The sequence below is a fragment of the Ambystoma mexicanum genome, chromosome 4q, assembly GCF_040938575.1.
Source record: "Ambystoma mexicanum isolate Mex_15411 chromosome 4q, UKY_AmexF1_1, whole genome shotgun sequence".
Classification (NCBI taxonomy): Eukaryota; Metazoa; Chordata; class Amphibia; order Caudata; family Ambystomatidae; genus Ambystoma; species Ambystoma mexicanum.
This window is the reverse complement of record NC_090928.1, coordinates 103,898,553-103,921,231: the sequence shown is the minus strand read 5'-3', so window position 1 is coordinate 103,921,231 and position 22,679 is coordinate 103,898,553. Positions and strand designations below refer to the sequence as shown.

General features: G+C 46.3%; 1 protein-coding gene across 2 annotated transcripts in view; it reads left to right on the top strand.

Moving 5' to 3' along the window:
* Positions 1–22,679, top strand: part of KAT14 (lysine acetyltransferase 14) — a 939,559-nt gene that overhangs the window by 435,283 nt on the left and 481,597 nt on the right. Inside the window, exon 5 of one of the 2 annotated variants that reach the window (XM_069607540.1) lies at positions 14,699–15,115. The exons of the other annotated variant lie outside the window; for it this stretch is intronic. Coding sequence (XP_069463641.1) covers positions 14,699–15,115 — 417 coding nt within the window. The remainder of the gene's footprint in view (positions 1–14,698; positions 15,116–22,679) is intronic. 2 annotated transcript variants of the gene reach the window in all.

The following is a 22,679-nucleotide window of genomic DNA, read 5'->3' as shown; positions in this document are numbered from 1 at the left end:
TCGAGCTACACAACAGACTTTGGGCCTCGGAAGGCCTCTGGCCTCGGCCCAGTACAAGTACGGAGAGTGGAGGGTGGTACATACTCTTCACTCACATATATTTTCATATATATATTCCTACACACTAGCCCGCTGCCACAGGGTGCGTATGGAGGGTACCACTTTCCAATTTTGCACCAAGTGCAACCGCAAGTACCCTTGGGTTGACAGACCTCTGTAACCTCTGCTTGCCAAGTGACCACCCCGAGGCAAATTGCAGAGCGTGCAGTCGGTTTAAACCGAAGACTCTAAAGGACCGTTTGATTAAACGTTGGGCCCACCACGCCAAGCAACGAGAGGCCATGGAAGCGGAGGGCGCCTTCAGTGATGGCAGCGACACCATCCTATCAGACGGCGAGGGCAGCGTGGCATCGAGAAACAGCCAAGCGCAAGTCCCCGACCTCGGAAGGTTGTCAGGCAGGGCAGCTATGGGGAACACCCCCGGCGACACAAGCGCTACCCACGACACATCCACTAAGCACTCGCGGTGCAACAGAGATTTGGCGCGCGCGTCGAGTTCGCGGAATATGTATGCAGAGAATGGTGTCCTCTGGCCGTTCTCGATCAAGATCGCTGCATGACACCAGGCAACCATCCACTGTTGCCAAGAGTGCCTCGCTCCCTAAAGTAACGGAGGTTCAATCGTCAGGAGACTAAGACGACCTCCATCCCCAGGCCGCCATCCAGGAGTCGGCATCAGCAGACCGAGGAACGGCTGCTCCCGTGCCCCGACCTCCACTCGCCAAGGAAAGGGACACTACCCCCGAATCTCGACGCCAGACGTCCAAGAGCTCCGAAAAGGTGAAGACACCAGGGAAGCACTCTCCCAGTAACGGGGAGGGAGGAAAACAGCAGAAAAAGCATTCTCAGCCTTCATCTGCCCCACAGACACATAATGACAAGTCACAACCTTCGGAAAAGATAGCCAAGACCCCTGCACAAGGGCATAGGTCCAGTCAGGAAGGGAAACACTCCCAGGAGAGGGTAATCCCCAGTTCTAAAGATTGGTCAAGTGAGGATATAGACAGTCATGTCTAGAATGTCATCCCTAGCAGACTTCTATGCCAAGAATCCTCAACACTTCCTCGCCTATACCCCTGGCGGGGCAACCTTCTCAGGGTCTAAGGACCCGCAACCCCTTGATAAAAAAACCTCGAGTTGAGGCGCCCACGCAAAGTAGGTCTTTCGACCCTTACCACGTTCAGCCATACTCTCTATATGATGAGGATCCATCTTTTAACGAGGATCCAGAATTGGCCATGTTGGACGTCCATACTGCAATGGATTACTATGGGGATGATGAGGCCCAAGAGGAGGACGAAGATCACGCACAAGTCTACAGAGTAGACTCTCCTGTCGACAACCAACCTCTCTTAAATGAGGTTTTATCTAGAGCGGCTGAACACTTCCGCATATAAACGCAGGGAGCACAGGAGGAGAGGGACTTTGCCGAAGAACTATTCGGAGAGAAGAGACCTGTTGCCCAGGCCATCCCGATTCTCAAGTCAATACCAAGGAGAATAGACCCTTCCCTTCTCAATCCCAATCTCACCAGGGCAGTAAACCCCAGGATTGAAAAACTGTTCAGGGCAGCCCAATCAGATCCACTCTACATAAGGGGGCATCTGAAGCCGGACTTCCTGGTAGTGACTAATAGCCGGAAGAGGGCGGGAGCACCCTTATCTTCTGAAGCTCCCCCCTACAAGGAGAGCAAGAAGATCTATGGTTTGGGAAGAAAGGTAGCCTCCACTTCAACTGCCATCAGTGGGAAGAAGTTGCGGCACTCATTGACTCCGCCCCAGAACCTTTAAAGAGCCAGTTGGCGCAGGTTGCATCGGAGGGAAGAGCCGTGTCCGGTTGCATCCTTAAAGCAACCTTTGATGCCGCGGATAACGCCGGCAGACTGATAGCAGAGAGTACTGTTATCAAAAGACATGCTTGGTTACAACAATCTGGGTTTAAACCCGAGACACAAGCATCTCTAATAGACAAACCGGTGGAGCACGATCTACTGTTTGTTAAGGCGGTAGAGGACGACTTAAAAAATGCAAAAGATGATTACAAGACTCTGAAATCCCTGGGCCAGTTAACAAACCCCCCAATCAAAGAGGGAATGGCAATTTTCGTCGCCCACGCGGCCAAAACTCACAGAGTCTCCAACTATTCCCAGGGGCAGGGTACACCATGGAATAACAACAAACAGCAGTCTACCCAAGGTTATGGCAGGGGTAACAAGAGGGGACGTAGTAAGGGTAGAGGCAGCCCCAATAGAGGCGGCGGCACGCCTCCAGCAAAACAGTGACGTTCCGTTCAGGGTCCCTTCTCACGCATCACCAGTAGGGGGATGCATTACCAACTTCACCCAAGCTTGGGAAGGGATCACATCAGACAGATGGGTGCTGTCCACAGTGTCCGGAGGATACTGCATAGAACTGTTAGAGCGTCCCCGAAACCACCCTCCACGTCAAAAAGTACATTCATTAGACCACCAGAAGATCCTCCTCGAAGAGATCGCCAATCTTCTAGCAAAGGACGCAATAGAACTCGTCCCGGGACACCAGGTAAACAAGGGTATTTATTCAACTTGCTTCCATGTGCCAAAAAAAGATTTGACAATGTGCCCAGTATTGGACTTGCGGCCTGAAAACAAGTATGTCAAGCCCCAAAGGTTTTGCATCACTACTCTCCAAGAGGTAATCCCCCACCTAAAAAGGAGGGATTACATGGCAACATTGCACATGAAAGATGCCTATTTTCATATTTCCATGTTCCCAGCGCACAGAAGATTCTTGCGCTTCAAGGTGGACAGTCAGCACTACCAGTTCAAGGTACTGCCCTTCAGTATAGCCTCGGCTCCAAGGGTTTTCACCAAGGTACTGGTGGTGGCGGCGGCACACCTGCGCAGGGAGGCAATCCCAGTGTACCCTTACCTGGACGACTGGCTCATCACGGGGGAGACCGCAGTAATTTGCAGATCAAATACTCCAAGAACTATCGACCTCCTCTTCGAATTGGGATTCTCCATAAACGAGAAAAAGTCAAGTTTGGTGCCAAGCACCTCCAAACAGTTCCTAGGAGCTGTCCTAAAAGCACAAGAAAGGTTGGCCTTTCCATCAGAGGAAAGAATTCGGAATCTAATGCTGCAAATTCCGCTATATCAGGCCGGTCGCCAGATAACGGTGCGCAAAGCGATGTGTTTACCCGGCATGATGGCGTCATGTATTTACCTGGTCCCTCACGTGCGCCTGCGCATGCGTCCCATGCAAGAATGGTTGGCGAAACAGTGGTCTCAGGCAAGTGGTCATTGGGACGATCTAGTGTTCATTTCGCCAACACTTGTACGAAGTCTTCACTGGTGGACAAGTGAAAACCTGTCAAAGGGGAAACCCTTTTTACGATCCCGAGATACAGGCTGTGAATGAACTGGTCAGGGATGTTTGCGTACGCTTTTCCACCAACCATCCTCATCAGGAAGGTGGTCAACAAGATGCACAGGGAATCGATGACGCTCGTCCTAGTTGCTCCCATGTGGGCGAGGCAACCGTGGTTCCCACACTTACGCAGACTAGCGGTGGAGCGAACCCATCAAGCTCCCGTGCTGGTACAACCTACTGTCCCAGCACCAAGGTCAGACAGTACATCATCAACCCAACTCAATTAACCTGGCAGCATGGCTCCTGAGATCATAGAGTTTGGACATCTCAATTTACCTCAGATGTATGGACATCCTAAAAGAATCTAGGAAGCCAAAAACGAGGTATTGCTACTTTGACAAATGGAAGAGATTCGTTATCTGGTGCCAGAATAAGCAAATCAACCTAGTTGATTTCACTCCTTCCACTATAGTCACCTACATGCTCCACCTGCTGGTCGCAGGGTTGGTATTTAATTCACTGAAGGTACACCTGGCAGCTCTGTCGGCGTACACCACATCACATAACAAGGTATCGTGGTGGAAAGTACCAGTGGTTAAAGCCTTCATGGAAGGAGTAAAGAGACTTCACCCTCCAATTTCTAACCCACCACCAGGATGGGACCTTAATGTGGTGCTTGCTAAACTCATGGGCCCTCCTTTCGAGCCCATGCATAAGAGCAGTCTCAAACACCTGACATATAAAACTGCCTTCTTGGTAGCCATTACATCTATAAGAAGGGTCAGTGAAATTCAGGCTGTGTCAGTGCAGGACCCTTTCTTTACTGTCCATAAAGATAAACTGGTTTTACACACACACCCTAGGTTCTCACCTAAGTTTATTTCCAAATGCCACGTGAACCAGTCCATTGAGCATCCGGCTTTCTTCCAAGACCCACAAAGCTCGACTGAGGTGAAGCGTAGGTGCATAGGGCGGTCCTATACTATGTAAACAAAACCAGACCGCTGAGGAAAACAGACCAACTGTTTGTCTCTGTAGCTACGGGCAAAGAGGGAGATCGCGTCTCTAAAGGTGCCATCTCTAAGTGGATTATGAACTGTATCCAGCTGTGTTACTCCCTTTCTGAAAAAAAACTCGGCCTTTCACGCCAACAGCCCACTCTACAAGAGGCATTGGGGTCACTCTGGCTTTTATTGCAAATGTACCCATTGACACCATTTGCAAAGCAGCTACCTGGAGCTCTATTCATACTTTTACTCAGCACTACTGCATTGACACCCATTCCAAGACAGATACTCAAGTGGGACACGCGGTTCTAAGACATTTATTTGCTCATGACCCTTCTCACATCCCACCTCCTTCTTTGAACACTTCTCGCTAATCTATGCACAGCATGTGATCTAAGCAGATTCCACAAGCCTCAGAAGGGATACATTACTCACTGTAATCGTATTTCTGATGCTTGTATCTGCTTAGATTGTCATGCGACCCGCCCTTCCTCCCATCTGAGAGAAGGCGCATGGATGCTTGTAGTCTTATCTTTCTATCTGCTTGTTTAATCTGTACTCGCGCTACTCCTCGTGCTACCTCATGTCAGAAAAAATACAATCTGAGGGTCCTAGACGCGTGAGGGATCATGGGTACAGTGGACGTCACACTAGGGATAGTATTACTGGCACGCCCTGTGTCGACGCCCATTTTCGAGTTTCGAAAAACAAACTAATACTCTGCAGCTTCCACTAGATGTCGGCCTATGCACAGCATGTGAATCTAATATATATATATATATTTTACTTGATTTCAGTTCTATAAAGTGTGCCTTAGTGTGATAAATTAGAGTATTTTTATACTTACCATTGTTGGCTCCTTTTATTTTCATCTTTGCAAGTGGTACCTATACTACTAACCAGTACCATACCACCTCCTAGCTCGGACTGACTTCACAACCTTGCTACCATCAAAAGGGTGGTTAAGTTTAATGCTGGTTGAGACAACCCAGTTGTCCTAGGTTGATTTTTCCAAGTTCTGTCCCAAGTATAGTGACTTTGAAAACCACCTTTTTAGGGTCGCTTTGGTCTTTCACAGGGATCAGAATTACGATTGGACAAGCAGGAGCTAAGAGAAAAGCTCCTGGGTATCAAGCATTGACCAGTGACCAGGAGCCAACACTGGGGAAGGGCATTCCACAAATCTAACTTCCAGATAAGATGCAAACATTTAATTTTCTCCATTATTTATGACCCCTTATGTTTTAAAGGTAGTACAGAAGTATCCTTATATTTATTTGTAGATTGTTCCAAATGCACAGAATTAAATTCACATCGGTGTTTCTTCAGTGTCCGTTGGCCTGGTGAGCCAAAAGTAACGCCTGGTCTCAAGCTGACCAGGGTCTCTATTGTTAAGGATTTCAATCGGGTGACACACCTTGGTCTTAGCCTAGGATGTAGCGCACAATTGGAATGCTTTCTCTTTTTTTTTCTACGAATTAAATGTGAGACGGCACACAACCCATCTAACACCACCTTTTTCAAATACCCCAGGTCACAATGGACCATGAACCAGGCCGGTTAGGGAAATGCAATACTTATTTTCAAATACAAAGGAAATCATACAATTTTAAGATTGGGCCGCAATCACCAATGGGGTGATAATTACAATGTAAACTACTGAAATACACTTGGTTAACCTTCTACAAGAACATATTACAAAGCACAAATCAATAGGAGCACTTTTTCAATTAGGATAGATAGCACCCAAGTTAAGGTTTTCCCCTGCAATGTTCGCTCAGCCCACAATTACTTGAATTCTGAGTGGATAGGAAGAAGCAGCAGGTAGTCAGGGATATGAGGCAGCAAACGGAATCAGAATCTCTCACAAAATAAGAGGCAAAAACCCTTTGCAATGACCTAAAATGATACTCGGATTTTAACAATTCATTATAAGTGTAATTAAATAATGATGTACATATGTTTTTATCACAGTCTCAGGGCTTTCATATCATTAGCAACTATAAGGTAAGATATCACACAAGGCATACAGTTCACAAAGCAAGTTGAAATTGAAAACAGTGCAGTCAATCGCACATGGAAAAGTTGCATTTTATTTAGTTTGCAGTTTTAAATGTCAAAAACGGCTTATCAGAAAAAAGGGTGAAATACTCTGAATTGGAATGTGGTTTTTGGGCTGGGGGATAGATGCACATCACAGGGACAATATAGAAGTGAAAGGATGGCTATAGCTAAAGAACTAGATGAGATATGCAAGATAAAAGGTGGTTTGATTTTGGTAAAATGGAGCCGTTCAAGAGCGAATCTGTTTGGAAAGGAAAAGGCAGATTTTGCGTATACTAGTTTTAATGGCTAAAAAAAGGAATGCCATCCGTGAATATAAGTTACGCTGCAGTTGTAATCCTTCACGCAGTGAACCTCTGTTCTTTAGGGATAATTAATTTAATCAAAATCTTGCTAAGGAGTTACAAGATGGGGTGAATGAAAGAATGGCGCTAACGCTAAGAATCATGGACAAGATGCACAGAGAATTCTGACAGTAGGATAAATTACCAAGGCCTGGGTAGGAGTGCTTAGAGAGTGGAACAAAGACAAAAGGGTGAAGATGGGGTATGCTATGTGTTTCTATGGGCTGGGGAAATACAATGAATGTAGAAGATGAGGAACGCATGCGCTGGAAATTCAGGAGAGAGAGTTTAGAGTTCTGTCTGCCACCCTTATTTATAATGCATGGTGACATCATCGAATTATATGGTGGGGCAGGTTTAAGATAGGCACGCCTCTGACAACTGGATTGGCCGGGGGTGATTGTTACCGCCTTGCTGTCAGCTGGTTGGATTTTTAGAGACATGACATCAGCTTTATGATGTGGCTTTACAATGCCTAGGATCATCCCACAGTTACTTTAGCTAAAATCCAGTTTTGACATAAATGGCAGGGCCTCATTGATGAAAGCAATGTGATGTTGAACAGATGGAAATAGCGTCAGGGCGCCATCATTGTAAAGGCCAAATATTTCCTTTTTCAAGGGGAATGTGGATCAAGCAGCAAAGCAGTGCTGCTCCTCAATTTTCTTCTTGGTGCATGTAAGAAACACATTGGCAGGCTTTCTCAGTGTACCCCCTTGTTCCATCCTGCCCAATGGTGCTTGGCAAAACAGTGCAGCCATCCTTATGTATCAGCAAAATATAGTTTTGAGGCAAAGCCCTGGTGCTCAAAGGAGCCAGCACAGCCATTTTGCTGGTTCTGTTGAAGTGCCGTTTGGTGATGTGGGGGGGGGGGGTACTGCTGAGTGGGTAAATATATCCCACACTATGTTACAAGCAGGAGCTAAATAGCTCCCAGCTCCCCTCAATTTCGGAACCTGAATTTGAGAATAATTTAGGCGGCCCGGAAGTCCTCTCCACACAGCCAGTATAAGAGCGAGTGGGCGTGTTGCCACTGGGTTTTAAAAAAAGTGATTACTACTCTTTCCTGCTAGCTGGATGACTTATCTGGCAGAGAGTGGGTTTCATCTTGATAAATGGGGCCTCATCACGAGTTGGGCGGTAGCCCTTAAATGCGGCTGTAACGGAATTAGCGCCGCCAATAACGCTCTGCCGGATCAGGAATCGGTGATATCACAGCCAGTGTTAATAGCGCTGCCAACACAACGCGCAATTGCCGCTTTATCACAAGTCAAACCGGCGCCCATACAGCCGTGGTGTACCTCCAGCTGGAGATAAAGGTACTTGCGTGCCGAAAATGAAGCCACAGGTGTACCCAATGCACTCCAGAGGGCTACCTAAGGCACACCCCTACCCCAAACACTGTTTCCAACACCATGCTGCCGTTACTTACTGTGAGATAGGACGGGGTAGCTGCGCATGCTGCGCCGGGAGGTAGAGATGCAGGTTCACCTGGCCAGGGCACAGGGAGTACAGGTGGTGGGGATGGGAATGGGGAGGGGTGTGGGTGTGGGAGGGGGAGGGGTAGGAGGAGAAGGAGGAGGAGGAGGAGGAGGAAGAGGGTGATAAGTCCAAGTAAGGCGTGCACCCATCCCAAGGGACAGGCCCTCACTGACACCCAGTTGGTGACTCTTTACCGCCTCAACAGGCAGACCATAACTGAGCTGCTCAGCACAATAGAAGACAACTTTGGGAGCAGGATAAACATCCAGACTGCTGTGCCCCCACTGCTTAAGCTGGTATCCGTGCTCCAATTCTTAGCTACTGGCACCTTTCAGCACTCTGTGGCCATGATGCACGGCATGGCACAGCATTGGCCCAGGTTCTGGATGCCCTCCTGCGGCAGCACATTGCACTGCCCACCAGCCCAGGTAAATGCCATGAAGGCAACGTTATATGAAATAGACCAACTGGCAAATGGAATAGCAGCCCTGGACTGCAACCATGTGGAGTTGGTGCCCTCCTAGACCCACGAAGCAGTCTACAGGAATCAAAAGCACTATGGCTCCCTCAATGTGCAGGTCACATGCAACCCCAACCTTATTGAGCACTGCTGTGGCTGCTACCCATATTCCGCCCACGACTCCAAGGTCCTACGGAACAGCACACTGCCAGGATACATGGAGAGGCACACGGGACAACTGACCTGGATAGTGGGTGAGTAAATCTACGTGCACACATGCACTGTGAAGCACCTGGCCAAATTGAGGGGCAGGGGGATGCGCAATGAATGACACAAGGCATGTCCTGACAAGCAAATGCAAGTCCTACTACGCTACAAGGTGCATGTACTAGTTGGCCACTCCTTGACGGACATGCAGCTCAACACATTCAGCATCATTGTAACCACAATGCATCATGCATGATCCAAAGCAATACCAAACAGATGGCAACATTGCCTTGCCAAACTGCAGACCTTCCATTGCCACAGCCATGTACACATGTACACCCACCCTGTAATGTTGCCCAACTGCCCCAAGATCCGCATGAAAGGCCGATGGCAAACCCTGCATGCCACAAGCAAGAGAGCAATACAGCTAGCAGACACATTACCAAGCAACTAAAGCAGTGTCACAGGGAGCATATGAAAGTCAAAGAATGCATACTGCCAGTGACACAGCGAGATATTGTAGAGGCACATGCCATGTGATGAGTCCCCATGTCCATTCCCCTGATACAATATGTTAGTGACCATCACACATTTCTCAGTGATTGTGTGTGCCTCTACCCAAGCAGGTGACTCCGGCTATCCGCAGCTGGCCTGGCTGATGACCCCTGTGCGTGATTCATGGACACCCTACGCCCTGTGTGTACATTGAGCAGACCTTTCTACTCCAGAAGGCATGTTTCCACAGCCAGAGCCCTTATGTATGCTCCAGAAAAAGTAGGCATGATTGTGCTTGCATGTGCTATGTTGCACAACATTTGTGTAAGTCGGAATGTTCCCCTACCCTCTGATGTGGACATACCGCCCCAGAGGAGGATGATGTTGATGCAGTGCCTGAGGCAGGTGCCAGACCAGGCAACGTCAGAGATGACGTGAGGGGAGGGAGAATGGCTCACCAGGTACTGATTGACAATGTCTTTCGAATAATTTCCCTTGCACAAGCCATGCACCACTGTGCAACTGTCACATTTGTAAATAAACTCCACAATGACACAATCAGGAATGTCCTGGAATTGATATAGTTTAACTGCTTAATTCTACCCATGTGCCCAAACTATCCACTACCCACCACCAACTCCCCGGCACACTATCCCCTCTCCCACCACCAACTCCCCACACACTATCCCCCTACCCCTCCCACCAACTCTTCCACGGCACGGCCACTCGGAGTGATTGATACAAATTATTTCCGTGTCCTCTTGCCCCCCTCCCCTTTCGACAACCGGTGATCTGGATCGCAGATGGCGCAGGGACTGCCACCTTGGCGTGTTCTGCTGGGAGTGCCCTGTTGGTATGGTGCAACTGGAAGGAATGGACCTAGGCCCCAGGAGCTGTTGGCGTACCAATTCATTGCTTTGGCAGATGGCCTCCGCAAGTGCTGAGATGCCTTTCGTCATCTGACAGACCCTCTGGCCAAATGTGATCAGTGCTGATGTACAGACAGTCATCACTCTCCATGTCCTAGCATGGTCCCGCGCAATCCTGCGTTTGGCTCCCTGGATGCTTTTGCGTTTGGCCTGCATGTGTCCTGTGTGGGTGCACCCAATGGCCTCAATCTCCCTCTTTCTCTGTTCCATGTCCCCCAGCCTCTGCAGCACCATGCCAAGTGTGGGTGAAGGCAGCGTAGGACAGGGTCTGCGCTGTGGGGGGTTGCTGTTGACAGCAGAGCCAGTTGACGAGGTGTCAGTGTCCCGCTCATGTGTACGAATTCTGCAGTGGTGGGGTGGGCTCTCAGGTGTAGTGGAGGGATGCCGACGGAACTGTGACCCAGGGGTTATTGGCATTTCCGCCTGTAATTGTACCAAGCTGCTGTCCCTTGGTGTCTCCACTCTCACTGCGGTAGGTGATGTATACACTGTGGTAGTGCGTGCAGGTGTGTGTGCAGCTGCCATTGCCGTGCTCCTGGTAGGCTGGGGGTCGGGGTGTGGGGCTGGTCCTGCTGTGATGCGGTGTGACGCTGCGGGTCATCTGGCTCGACAGGGCCTCTGTGCCACTTTGCGGGGTGGCAGTGGCAGTGGTACTGGTGGCTCCTGATGGCTGGGATGTCCCACTCCCAGATGGGCCTGCCGCCTCATCATCGGATGCCTTTGGCGTTGCTTGAGTGGCTGTAGGGGACATAGGAGATCTCAGCAGGTTTCTTTCCCCCACATGTTTTAGCATGCAAGGCATTTGTTACATGGTGCTGAGTATGATCCCAAGACTATTGGCCTGATGTGCATGGTTGGTCAGGGTTGTTTCCATGTGGGTTCACAAGGATGGGGAAGGATGCGGATATGGGTGTGTGTGTCACATGGCTGGTTTGTCTTTGCCCTGTGTGTGGGGATGGCAAGGTGTACGTGATGGGACAGCTCTTGTCTGGCATGCACGATTCGGGTCCCCATGCACACACATCCCCCTCCACGGGTGCCACTCTAATTGGAGGGGGAGGCTAGCTACATGGCACTGGAAGGCCCCTATGTGGCACTGCTATGTTGCCAGCATGGGTGTGCAGTGCAGGGCACTTGGATGGGGTCCCTTGGCTGTCTCCTTCCCACTGTTGTGACTCAGAGGTGGCCTTTGTACATTGGCACATATCTGCTGCTGTAGTGGCATCCACTCAATGCACCCTGTCCCCATGGCCAGCTCATGGATCTGTCCACTGGGGCATCTTGTGCTAGCCTGTCATTGATGCATGCACATGTGCTGCGGGATGTGGGGGGGGGGTTTGACTCACCTCCCCCATCCAGGCTGCTGTCACCCACCTCTGCACCTCCAACTCCCTTGATGACCTCTACATCCAGCAGAGTGCTGCACTTCTCCTCCCATGCAGTGAGGACCAGTGGCTCCACAGTTCTTCTGCCAGTTACCATGCTCTTCCACCTGTGTTTGGACAGCAATCCATGCACTCTGACCCTCAGGCTGCTCCAGCGCTTTCTGCAGTCCTCCTCATCATGGCGTACACTGGCCACCACTGATACCTTCTGGCTTATGGCATGCCAGATGGCAGTACTCCGTTTGCCTGATGTTTTGCGCTGACTGACCCCATTCAATTCTTCATTGTGTGCAACCACCTCACCTGCATGCACCACCAACTCCCCCTTGCAGAATTTGGGTTTTCATAGCCGATCTTGGGCACCCTTGCCTCTCACCTTCTCCTTGGACATCCTGACGTGTTTACAGGTCTGGATGACTACAGGAAATTGATATAATTGATTGATTGTGTTTTTCAAAATGTGCGCCGCAATTCTTCCTGTTTCGGCAGTGATGCAATTTCTGCTGGTGCTATTACCGCTGGTTTCGGTGGCGGTAGCACTATTAGCGCTGGATTTCGGGCAGTAGTCCTTATTTTTGCGGCAATTTCCGCCCGTTGCTAATAGCGTTGCTGTCGGCGTCAGGGCGCATTCACGCCAGCTTGTGATATGGCGCTAATATCACCGCACAACCCGGCGGTAATACTATTTCTGCTCAGCAGAAATTCCCCTAGTTAACACCCAACGCGTGTTAAGGCCCATAGAAGAATTATCTGGCCATGATCTGGGCCTACAAATATTCTAATTATTTTATATTGTCTTTAGATAATCCCATTGTTAAGAGATATTTGGGGGGTTTCGGTCAGCTCATCTGTCCAGGATCTCAACGTGGTCCTAGCTGCACTAAAAGAGGTTTCGTTATCCTCTACCTTCATGTCCCCTGGATCAGAAATGGTTCTTGTTGCATGGGTTATGTGTGAGATGAGCTCAGAAATATTATTTAGCTCGCACAAAGGAATTTTCAAAAAATCTGATGCTCTCTTCTTAAACTTTATAGGATCGTCTTCTAGCCATCAATTCCATAAGGCTTTTATTCTGCCATGGGTGGTCTCTGCTACTCTGGAAGCTTTAAAGTCACAGAGCGTGAACCCCCTTGAGGTCTTTAGAGCGAAAGCCATGGCTGGGACCTTCCAGAGGTAGGTCTCGTGGGTGTTATCATCTAGGCAGGCCTTTTGTCAACTCCATCCATCTTTTGAATACATTCCTGCATAAACTTATTTGTCCATATAGTTTGGAGGAAAGCGGACGGGATGATGGAGTAGAGTAGTTCCTCTGTATAGTGACTTGTTTACTCCTAGCCCATAGTTTCGTTTACTCCATTCGACCCTGCCTCCAGCCCCCATAATTGATGGTGCTGTCAAAGCTGACTTGTGAGAAATCGGAGTAGAGCGAGGGGACTGACAGGGTGAGGCTTGTGGGGCTGAGTTGTGCCCTGCGGCCCTTCCGTCATGCCTCTTGAAATTTAAAGTGTAAGGTGCATTTTGTGGTACAAATGGCTCAGACCCATCCCCTGTGAAGGACACCCATATAGTGGGATGGAAAGAGGACTATGGAGTAAGGTTACAAAAGTCACTATGGTGAGTAACCTTTCCTTTTTTGTTTCTCTCCAGTTTTACAAGCTTCTGACAAGTTACATTTCTTTCTAGCTACCTCTTTACTATTTGTTGTTTTGTAGTTAATGTGTGATCTCTTACAGTTTGTGTTGAATCCACAGCAGTACTGGTTACACAGTTATTTATTTGAGCATGTTGGAGTCCTTTCCATTCAGGCCAATAAACTTGTCTTTTGGCTTATGAGCAAGTATTGTTTTATCTCCTTTTAAACAGAATTTCAAATAATCACTTTGTATTTTGTGTTTTTCTCTTTTGAAGACCATCCCAGTCTTTAGCTTTTCCGAATGTATTTTTTTGTTCACATCCTGCATTGTTGCTTGCTTATTTGCAATTAATTATTTTATTATTGATGAATTTGTGGTCTTGGTGTTTTTAGTTTTTTAATCTCCCACCACCTTACTGCAATGCTCTCTATCTACCTTCCTATACATTCCTCATTCTTGTTGTAGTATGGTATTTGGCTGTACCTTTGTTTGGGACATTGCTTAGGTAGAGAAAAAATGTTAAATGCAAGAAATTGCTGACTTCCTGGTTAAATCGATCAACGCGTGTGGTCTCATACTTGTATACAGGAGTTTTAGTTCGACATAAAAGCTCAGTGGTCAGTAGTATGGGTACTTTTACCACCTGCCGCAGTGGGACCCCGCATTATAAATACAGTATTTGCAGTTTTGCAAATGATGTAACCGGAAAACCCTTTGAGTGAATGAGCTATCACACTGTAACACACGTCAAGATAATGACATCTTAAAATTAGATCACACTTCTGTTTATTTTGAAAAGGAAATTTGAATGCAACCGTTGTGGGTCCATTGAAAGATAAATCCAAAAGAACGTATTGAGAAATTGTATTATTAAGCTTACCTAATAAAAGGATGCAGTCAGTAATGTAAATATATTTAATCATTTAAATGATTTCTGATTGTTGGACTGATTCAAAACGTAGTGTTTTGGATTAGTGATGGTCACTTGGATTTAAGAGATTATAAACCTATTGTGATAGTGCTTCTGTCCTTAGGCCATGCACTGTGCAATTGGGTGAGCATACTTCTTCCAGTTCTCTTTTTCATCTTTTGTTGAGGATAGGTACCTAATGATTATTGTTAAAAATAATGCTAGTAGAATATATAGCTACTCTCAGATTGTGAAGCAAAAATAATTCTGGTAGAATAAATGGCTAATCTCAGATTGTGAAGCCAGAAATTGCATAATGTGTTGAAGATTTAAAGGTCTATTAGAATGAACAGATTCTTTATCTCTAGCAGCTACAAAGACACCCTTGGACCCCATCGTTGTTGAAGGGCTCAGAAAACGAGTGAGCCGCCACCCAGTGGAGTGTGCCATGGAACTAAAGGAGAAGCGGTCACGCACCCAGGAGGCTAAGGATATTAGGCGAGCACAAATGGAGACTCCTGGCTATCTGGATCGGAGCACATGTTCTACGCCAGTGAAATTCAGCAACAGGAGCCGCCGCACTGACATGCTCCTGGAGAAGGGAGAGGTGATTGACTTTTCCTCCATGAGTTCCTCTGATCGGACTCCCATGACTAGCCCGTCACCTTCTCCTTCATTGGACTTCTCAGGTCCAGGAACCCCTGCATCTCACTCTGCTACTCCTAGCCTGTTTTCTGAGGCAGATCTTGTTCCAGATGTGATGCCTCCACAAGCGTTATTTCATGGTGAGAATCTGCTGTCAACCACATTTTTCTGTACATCTTAATTATATTAGCGCTTACTTCAGTTATCTAGATCAGACACTTAATCAACACATTTCTGATCCCAGTTCCGCCACTCTAGTGATCCAGCTCACGTGAAGATTATTTCTGCCAATTATCAGAATTATTTTTTACTGCACTGATCATGCATTTATGTGATCCTCCTATTACATTAATGCCCAAGCATTTTTGGTATGTTACTGGTTCATTTAGGCAGCTGTTCAATATTGGCAAATGGCATCCTTAAAATTATGGGTTTGTGATTTCTATATCCATGGTACGAATACCTCTTCACAAAACTGGAGTATGTCTTTTGTTAGTCATACATCAAACTCTTACACATTCCCTTATCTTGGTAGAATAAAGGTGTGAAAATAAATCCGAAACCACTACTCTCCAGCACTAGATTTTTTAAAGATTCCCATGTTTCAAGTATCAACTGGCATCATCCTGAGAATCCATGTGAATTTTGAATGCAGGACTGTTTCTTTAGATACCTGTATAGTATAGAACGTCTTCTCCAAAACCAGTGATGGGAGTTGATATAAAGGGCTGCTGCTGATATACATTTTACGGTTTTTCCCCCCTCTTGTGGGAGACCTCTCTCGGAGATGCTCGTTGACATTTAAGTTTTAAATTTAATGAAATTATATCAAATTTGTTTCACTGCTATCCAACTTTCAGCAGCACTAGCAACATGTTTTCTTGGGACCTACAGGTGCATTTGAGGATAAGGCCTCTTTTAGTCTGGGAGCAGTCTGTCTCATTTTGAGGGACACTGCAAACGGATTGGTCCATCTTTAAAAAGTGCAAAATGTGCCTATTGAAAAGTGTCTATGGGTGGTTTGCATTGACAATTGTATTTACTGCCTTTACCAGGATCATGACTTACCAGCTACTGCAATGTGCAGCAATCTCTCTTTGAGAACAAATGAGGTCTGATAGGTTGCAGTGCTACATTTAAGAAGTAGGCTTTCTTTATTCAGACAAGTAGTCTAATTCAGGTGTTTGATCTTTTTTTCCACAAATAAAAAAGCTCTATTCGCTATAATTCTAAATAGGACAACCTGGTTAAGAATAAAAAAATGTGCAACCATTTGTGGTGACATGTAGATTCTAAATCCCAACCCGAAGCAGCACATTCTTATGCACCCTTTTCAAAGACCTTCCAATGTTGAGACGTTTTCAGAAGATGCTTGTGCTACCGTGGTCTTCTACATCTATACCCTTTAAATTACTGCTAATGATTGACTACCTGTTTATTTGAGAATCCCACTTTCTTATTGGTGTATTCCCTTGGGAGAAAAATATTGGATGCAAATTCTCTTTTGAGCAGTCCAGACTAGATTTCATGTGAAGGGTATTCAGTATTGCCCCCCTCGCTCCTCATAGTTTACCTCAAGTCAAGGTAATTCTCAGGCAGAATGGTAACCATTACAACAAACCCTCTTTGAAAACTGCTTTTTTGACTATTTGATTTGATGCCTCGCAATATACCGAGTTAGGGAAAGGTGCACAAACACGAAGGAAAAAGATGAAAACCAAGGGTGGAGTAGCACCTAGAAACACTTGGGTACAGCCGTGTTATAAATGCCACATCATATCATATATCATAAGGAAAGACAAGGAGCTGGGAGGAGAGAGAAAGAGGTATGGGGCCTTTTACTTTTATTTTTTTAAAAGATAAAAACCCCTCATAAAAAAGGCCATTTGGGGCATTGTCAGGATGAACAAGTTGTTACTTTGACAAATAACTGCTTGAAGTACTTTGTCATACACAAATAAGTGGACTGGCTTATTTACAATGTTGGGAATTAAATAATCATGAACCAGACACTGAATGATTACTGTAAAGACTATCATACTCTTTAGTCAAATAAGAAACTTCTTAATCGGTTAAGTTTTATAGGTTACAGACTTTCACTTCCCCAGATTGACAGTTGAAGGAGAAGTAATATGAGCTGAATATCCTGCCTTTTGGTCTCTAGTTGGATCTCAAGGTCTTTATAAAGTACTTGCCTCTGCTAGTAGCTTACTTAAAGGGATAGTCCAGTAAAAAATGTTATTTAAAAAATAGATAGGCAATATAAAAAAATAATACTAGCACTATTTTTTTTAAAACTTCCTATGTACAATTTTGGGCTATTCAAGCTCAAAATTCGCAAAAGCAAGCACATGGGCGCATCCATTTTGTGAAACGGATGCCCGCCTGTGCTGGCTTTTGCTTTTGCGGCACTAATGAAGGAAAAGCCAGCCAGCTGTAGTAAACAAAAGATACCGCTGGGTGGCTTTTCCTTCATTGGTGCCGGGACTCGGAGGACGCGGACCGGAGACCAGAGCAGGAAAGCTGCAGCTGAATATCGGTAAGTGCTATTTTCTTTTTTTTTTTTTTTTTAATAAGCACTAGCTGCGTTTTTTTTCTAGGTTTTCCGGGCTGGAGGAGCCCGGAAAACTTAGAAATAAAACCGCAGCTTTAAAAACGTATTTATGTTTGCGGTCGCTTTTGAAGCGAACGCAAACATAAATACAACGTTGTGTTTGAAAACGCTGCGGTTTTTCTTTCCAAGTTTCTCAGGCTCCTCTGGCTCGGAGGAGCCTGAGAAACTCTGAAAGAGAAACCGCAGCGTGGAGCACCGGAGACCCAAAGTGAAAGCCAAGGCAGGCAGAAACACAACACGGTTGTGTTTACTTGCCGCAGTGTTTCTCCCTACGGCTGATTTCCCATTTGGGGCTCTCGGGGCCCCCCCCCCGGGGGGCCCGAGAGCCCCAAATGGGAAATGCTAAATGCTGCAGTATTTCTGCCTAAATCTGATTTCCCATTTGGGGCTCTCGGGCTCCCCACGGGGGGCCCGAGAGCCCCAAATGCGAAATGCTAAATGCTGCAGTGTTTCTGCCTAAATCTGCCTTCCCATTTGGGGCTCTCGGCCCCCCCGTGGGGAGCCCTAGAGCCCCAAATGGGGAAGCAGATTTAGGCAGAAGCACAACCGTGTTGTGTTTCTGCCTGCCTTGGCTTTCACTTTGGGTCTCCGGTGCTCCCCTGGCGGAGCACCGGAGACCCAAAGTGATAGCCACAGCAGGCATAAACACAACGCGGTTGTGTTTGAAAACGCTGCGGTTTTTCTTTCCGAGTTTCTCAGGCTCCTCTGAGCCGGAGGAACCTGAGAAACTTGGAAAGAAAAACCGCAGCGTTTTCAAACACAACGTTGTATTTATGTTTGCGGTCTCTTCAAAAGCGACCGCAAACATAAATACAACGTTTTTAAAGCTGCAGTTTTATTTCTAAATTCTCCGGGCTCCTCCAGCCCGGAAAACTTAGAAAAAAAAACCACAGCTAGTGCTTATTTTTTTTTTTAAATACATAACACTTACCGAGATTCAGCTGCAGCTTTCCTGCTCTGGTCTCCGGTCCGCGTCCTCCGAGTCCCGGCAACAATGAAGGAAAAGCCACCCAGCGGTAGCTTTTGTTTACTACAGCTGGCTGGCTTTTCCTTCATTAGTGCAGCAAAAGCAAAAGCCAGCACAGGCAGGCATCCATTTCACAAAATGGATGCGCCCATGTGCTTGCTTTTGTGAATTTTGAGCTTGAATAGCACTAGTATTATTTTTTGTATATTGCCTATCTATTTTTTAAATAAATTTTTTTACTGGACTATCACTTTAAACCAAAACCCCATGAACCCATACCGCAAGGTAGATGATGGGCTCCTCTTCTGTGATACTTTATTAGCCCATGCATCACACGCCACCACAAGTATGTTCTGCTGATTCCCTAAAGCATATTGAGAACACTTTCTCCAGAAAGAATCCAAGTGCACAATGGAGGATGTTTTAAATTTTGGGTAAAAACAGTGCTTTCTTAAACTAGCACATGGTCAAGTGCCATTAGTCTAAACAAAATGTCTTCAAATCAGTACACAAATTAAGCAGTCAGGTTAATCCTGAATCTTTTCGGCCTAGAGTAGTAGGCAAGTTTGACAAATCTCACAGTTAGCAAATCAACACTTTTTTCCATCTGCAAGCAGGCAGCATACAATCACACATCCTAAATAGGTATGAGTGTGGGTTCTGTAAGGAACTTGTGGTGGTGACAGTAAAGACCGACAAAATTGATCACAGTTCAAGGGTGTTTATTAAACTGTATAGGTAGGTTGGAAAAACGCCTAATCTAAACCTAAATTTAAGATGGGAGCAAGCTATTACATCAAATAATAAGGCAGTCCTAATGGCGTCTTGTCAAATGAAAGGGTCTATACTCAAAAATAAATATTGCCTTTCGTTACAAATAAGTACAAAAAGAGTGTGGGGAGTGTCCACAAGAAAAAAAAGAAGTGTTCACAAATGATAAGTCAGGATGTTGTAGTCAGGGGTCTACCTTCCCCATGTTTTGCACATGTGACAAGGTGGGACTCCTGAGCACAGCATTCACTCTTGAGCTTTCCCAGCACGAGACTACAGTTCCGTTCTCAGGTATCAGGAGCTTCAGTGGTTAAGTCTCTTTTCTACAATAAAAGTCTTTTGCCCCCGAGGACCTGATGTATCAAAATAATAAACCAAACCCTATTCAACACATACAGGGCTACAGTCCCTTTCAACGATATCAGAACCTTTGTGGTTAAGTCTCTTTCTGAAAAAGCCTCTTTCCCGTGAGGTCCGAGTGTGTTCCAAAATAACAGTTAGTTATTTTCCATATGTACTTGGGGGGATGGCTCTTCACCCTTGGATCCCCATCTTCCGGGCTCAGACCTCTCTCGAATGGCAGCCTCCCTCTGTCGGGTTCACTACGGCTTGTATTCAAAAGATTTCACTTGCTGCTTTCACAAGTCGTCGTGTGATGGCTCCTTCACCCCTGGATCCCCCTCTTCTAGGCTTAGACCCTTCTCAGAATGTTAGCCTCCCTCCGTCAGGTTCACTACGGTTTTTATCCCACAAAGATTTCTCCTGTTGCAGTCCCAAGTCTCAATGTCTTTCTAAACAATCCACTGTGGACATCCTTCCGTCGATTAAATCTTGTCAACACAATGTTCATTGGAGTATCAAGCTTTACACCGTTCTACAGGCATCCCTCCGTCGGGTTCACATTTGCTAGTTACACAGTTCCTTCTACTTTTTCACTATGCAGGGTTAATTTCCCTTGGCTTTCCATTTACTTGACTGTCAAAGGCTTTCGACTGTACAGGTGGTTTTGCTAGACCCCTGCATGACCACTTTCACCTTTTCCTTGTGGCTCCCCTAAGGCCTTAGTTTCAACAGTAGGGGAATCAACCAGTGTCTTTCCAGTGAGCACCCATCTGGTGCCAGAACCCTCTGCAGATGGTTTTCCCCTTAACCTGCCATTCGCAACTTCTGTTCAACACAGTTCAGTTCCTTATCGGTTCTCCCTTTGACTCACCGCCTGTAATGAACCTCTTGGCTTTTCTTGTCTATGGAGTCAAGGACGGTACAAAGGTAGCAAACGTCTCTCCCTGTCCAGATTATCAGTGTAGGAGGGCTCTGTGTACCCTTGACATCTGCTGCAACACACTCTGGCTATTGTTTGCGGTCTTATAATTCCTTTCATGGAGGCTTCGTGGGTCTGGGTCGAAAAGGGCAATGTCGATTCTCTCCTTGTTGGCTCTTCAGGTCCTGCTGTTTTTCTCCTCCTCTTGAACAGCCGCCCTGGGATAGCTGTCCAGACATGCGGTTTGCCTTTTTTCATAGTGTCCTCTCGTGCTCCACCTTTTATCCCTGTAGGGGGAAGGGAAAGGGCCGTCAGGGGTGTGTGGTTCTGGTCAATTGCCTGACTTTGCCTGACCCTTGTGTTGGGACATGTCAGGTAAACGGCTCTGGTGTTAGTCTGTTGTCTTTCGTGATGTAAGAAAATGTGTGTCGGAAAAGGGGGGTGGGAGATAGGAGTTTCTGAGTACTACGTGGTAGGATGGGGAAAAGGTTTTGTAAGAAGGGGATACTGCATCTCACCCGTCGGTGTCTCACTTGAACCCCCCATCCAGGTGATCCTCCCGCACTGCTCCGTCCCCATGGATTGGATCCAATAGCGATGGCCATCTCTTGGCCACCTGGTTAACAGATCCCCAGGGACTAGCAAGTGAGACACCTCCAGGTTTCTCAGTTCTTTTAGGTGATACACCACACTTCTGGGCCCAAATACCATGGCGGACATCCTAATAAGACTTGAAAGTGTGCTATGACGGAATCTAGTCCAATCCCATCTCAGAATAGAATATATTATGTATCCCGTACAAGAGATTATTAAAAATGGCAACACTTTGCATACACTTTCCCTAAAATGGGAACAATGGAAAATGTATTTGTACTTTTTCTTCTCTCCCTTTATTGTTTACAAAATTTACAAATTGTGAAATCCAATGAAATCCAAAATGAACCTCGTTGATCCAGCTTGTGTGCAGCAGATTTGGTTCACAAACCCCTTCTGCATATCCCTGCAGCCACACAGAATGGTTTATGCAGACCCTGGTTTGTCAGTGGGGACAACGGGAGTACTTTGTGTCATGACCCGGTGATACAAGTGTATTAGAATTTCTACACTTTGCCTTGTCTTAGGATCGTATGGGCATTGTTTGGAAGTCTAGAGCGCTTTCTATGAAAGGAGCCTAGGCCAAGAAATTATATTGACTTCATTTCCAGCATAGAAACTGTGGGAGTTCTCTGTTAAAAAGCCTAATCATCAAGTAGTTCCTGAAGGCCTTAATCATTAGCTTTTCTTCAATAAGAAAATGGGCCTAGCTTTGTAGCTTACTGAGGTCTTGAGTACTCCTATGGGTTCTCATTTCAAGCCTGTGCCCTGCAGTAAATTGATATATATATATATTTCAATGAAAGCTGCTTTTATAATATGCATTGCTTTGGTGAAAGGCTGTAAATGTCTCAATGTTCTTGCCAAATCCAGCAGTGCCCAGTTAATGTAACATTCTCACCCAATATTAATTCCTAAAGCGGTTTTAGATTGACCTACCAACTTAGTCTAAGTGCCAGAATACCCTCTGAATCCATCCACTGTGTATATTTTAATTTTGTAATTGTTTATTTATAAAGCGTTTATACACAGGTAGAGTGCTTCAAAGCGCTTCAAGGTGGGCAGGAGGGAACAAGGGAATACAGTAATCATTCTTTGGCTTTGGAGTTTCCAAATGATCCAAACAGAAAAACTAGCATACTCGTTTTGACTACATTTGTCCTAATGCAGGTGCATGAAGTGTTACAGTTGCGACCAATCTAGGGAGGGGGAAAGAAGGGGAGGGGGCAGTACAGACAAACCTACTAGTCCTAGTACATTTAAGTCATGCATGCGTACAGAAAGAGATGCGAGGAAGAGTGGGTGGGGGGAACAAACACATCCAGTCCAACAGGGCCCTGGGTTAAGCTGGAGTGCAGAAATGCTGAGCATAGTGCAGTTGCGCAGAGGCAAGTGCAGAAGACTGGTGGGGGGGGGCCTTGGACCTGTACGTTTCTGGAGGTGAAACCAGTCAGCAAAAACTGAACAGAGTTATGGGGGAGAAGGAGGGTGGAGAGA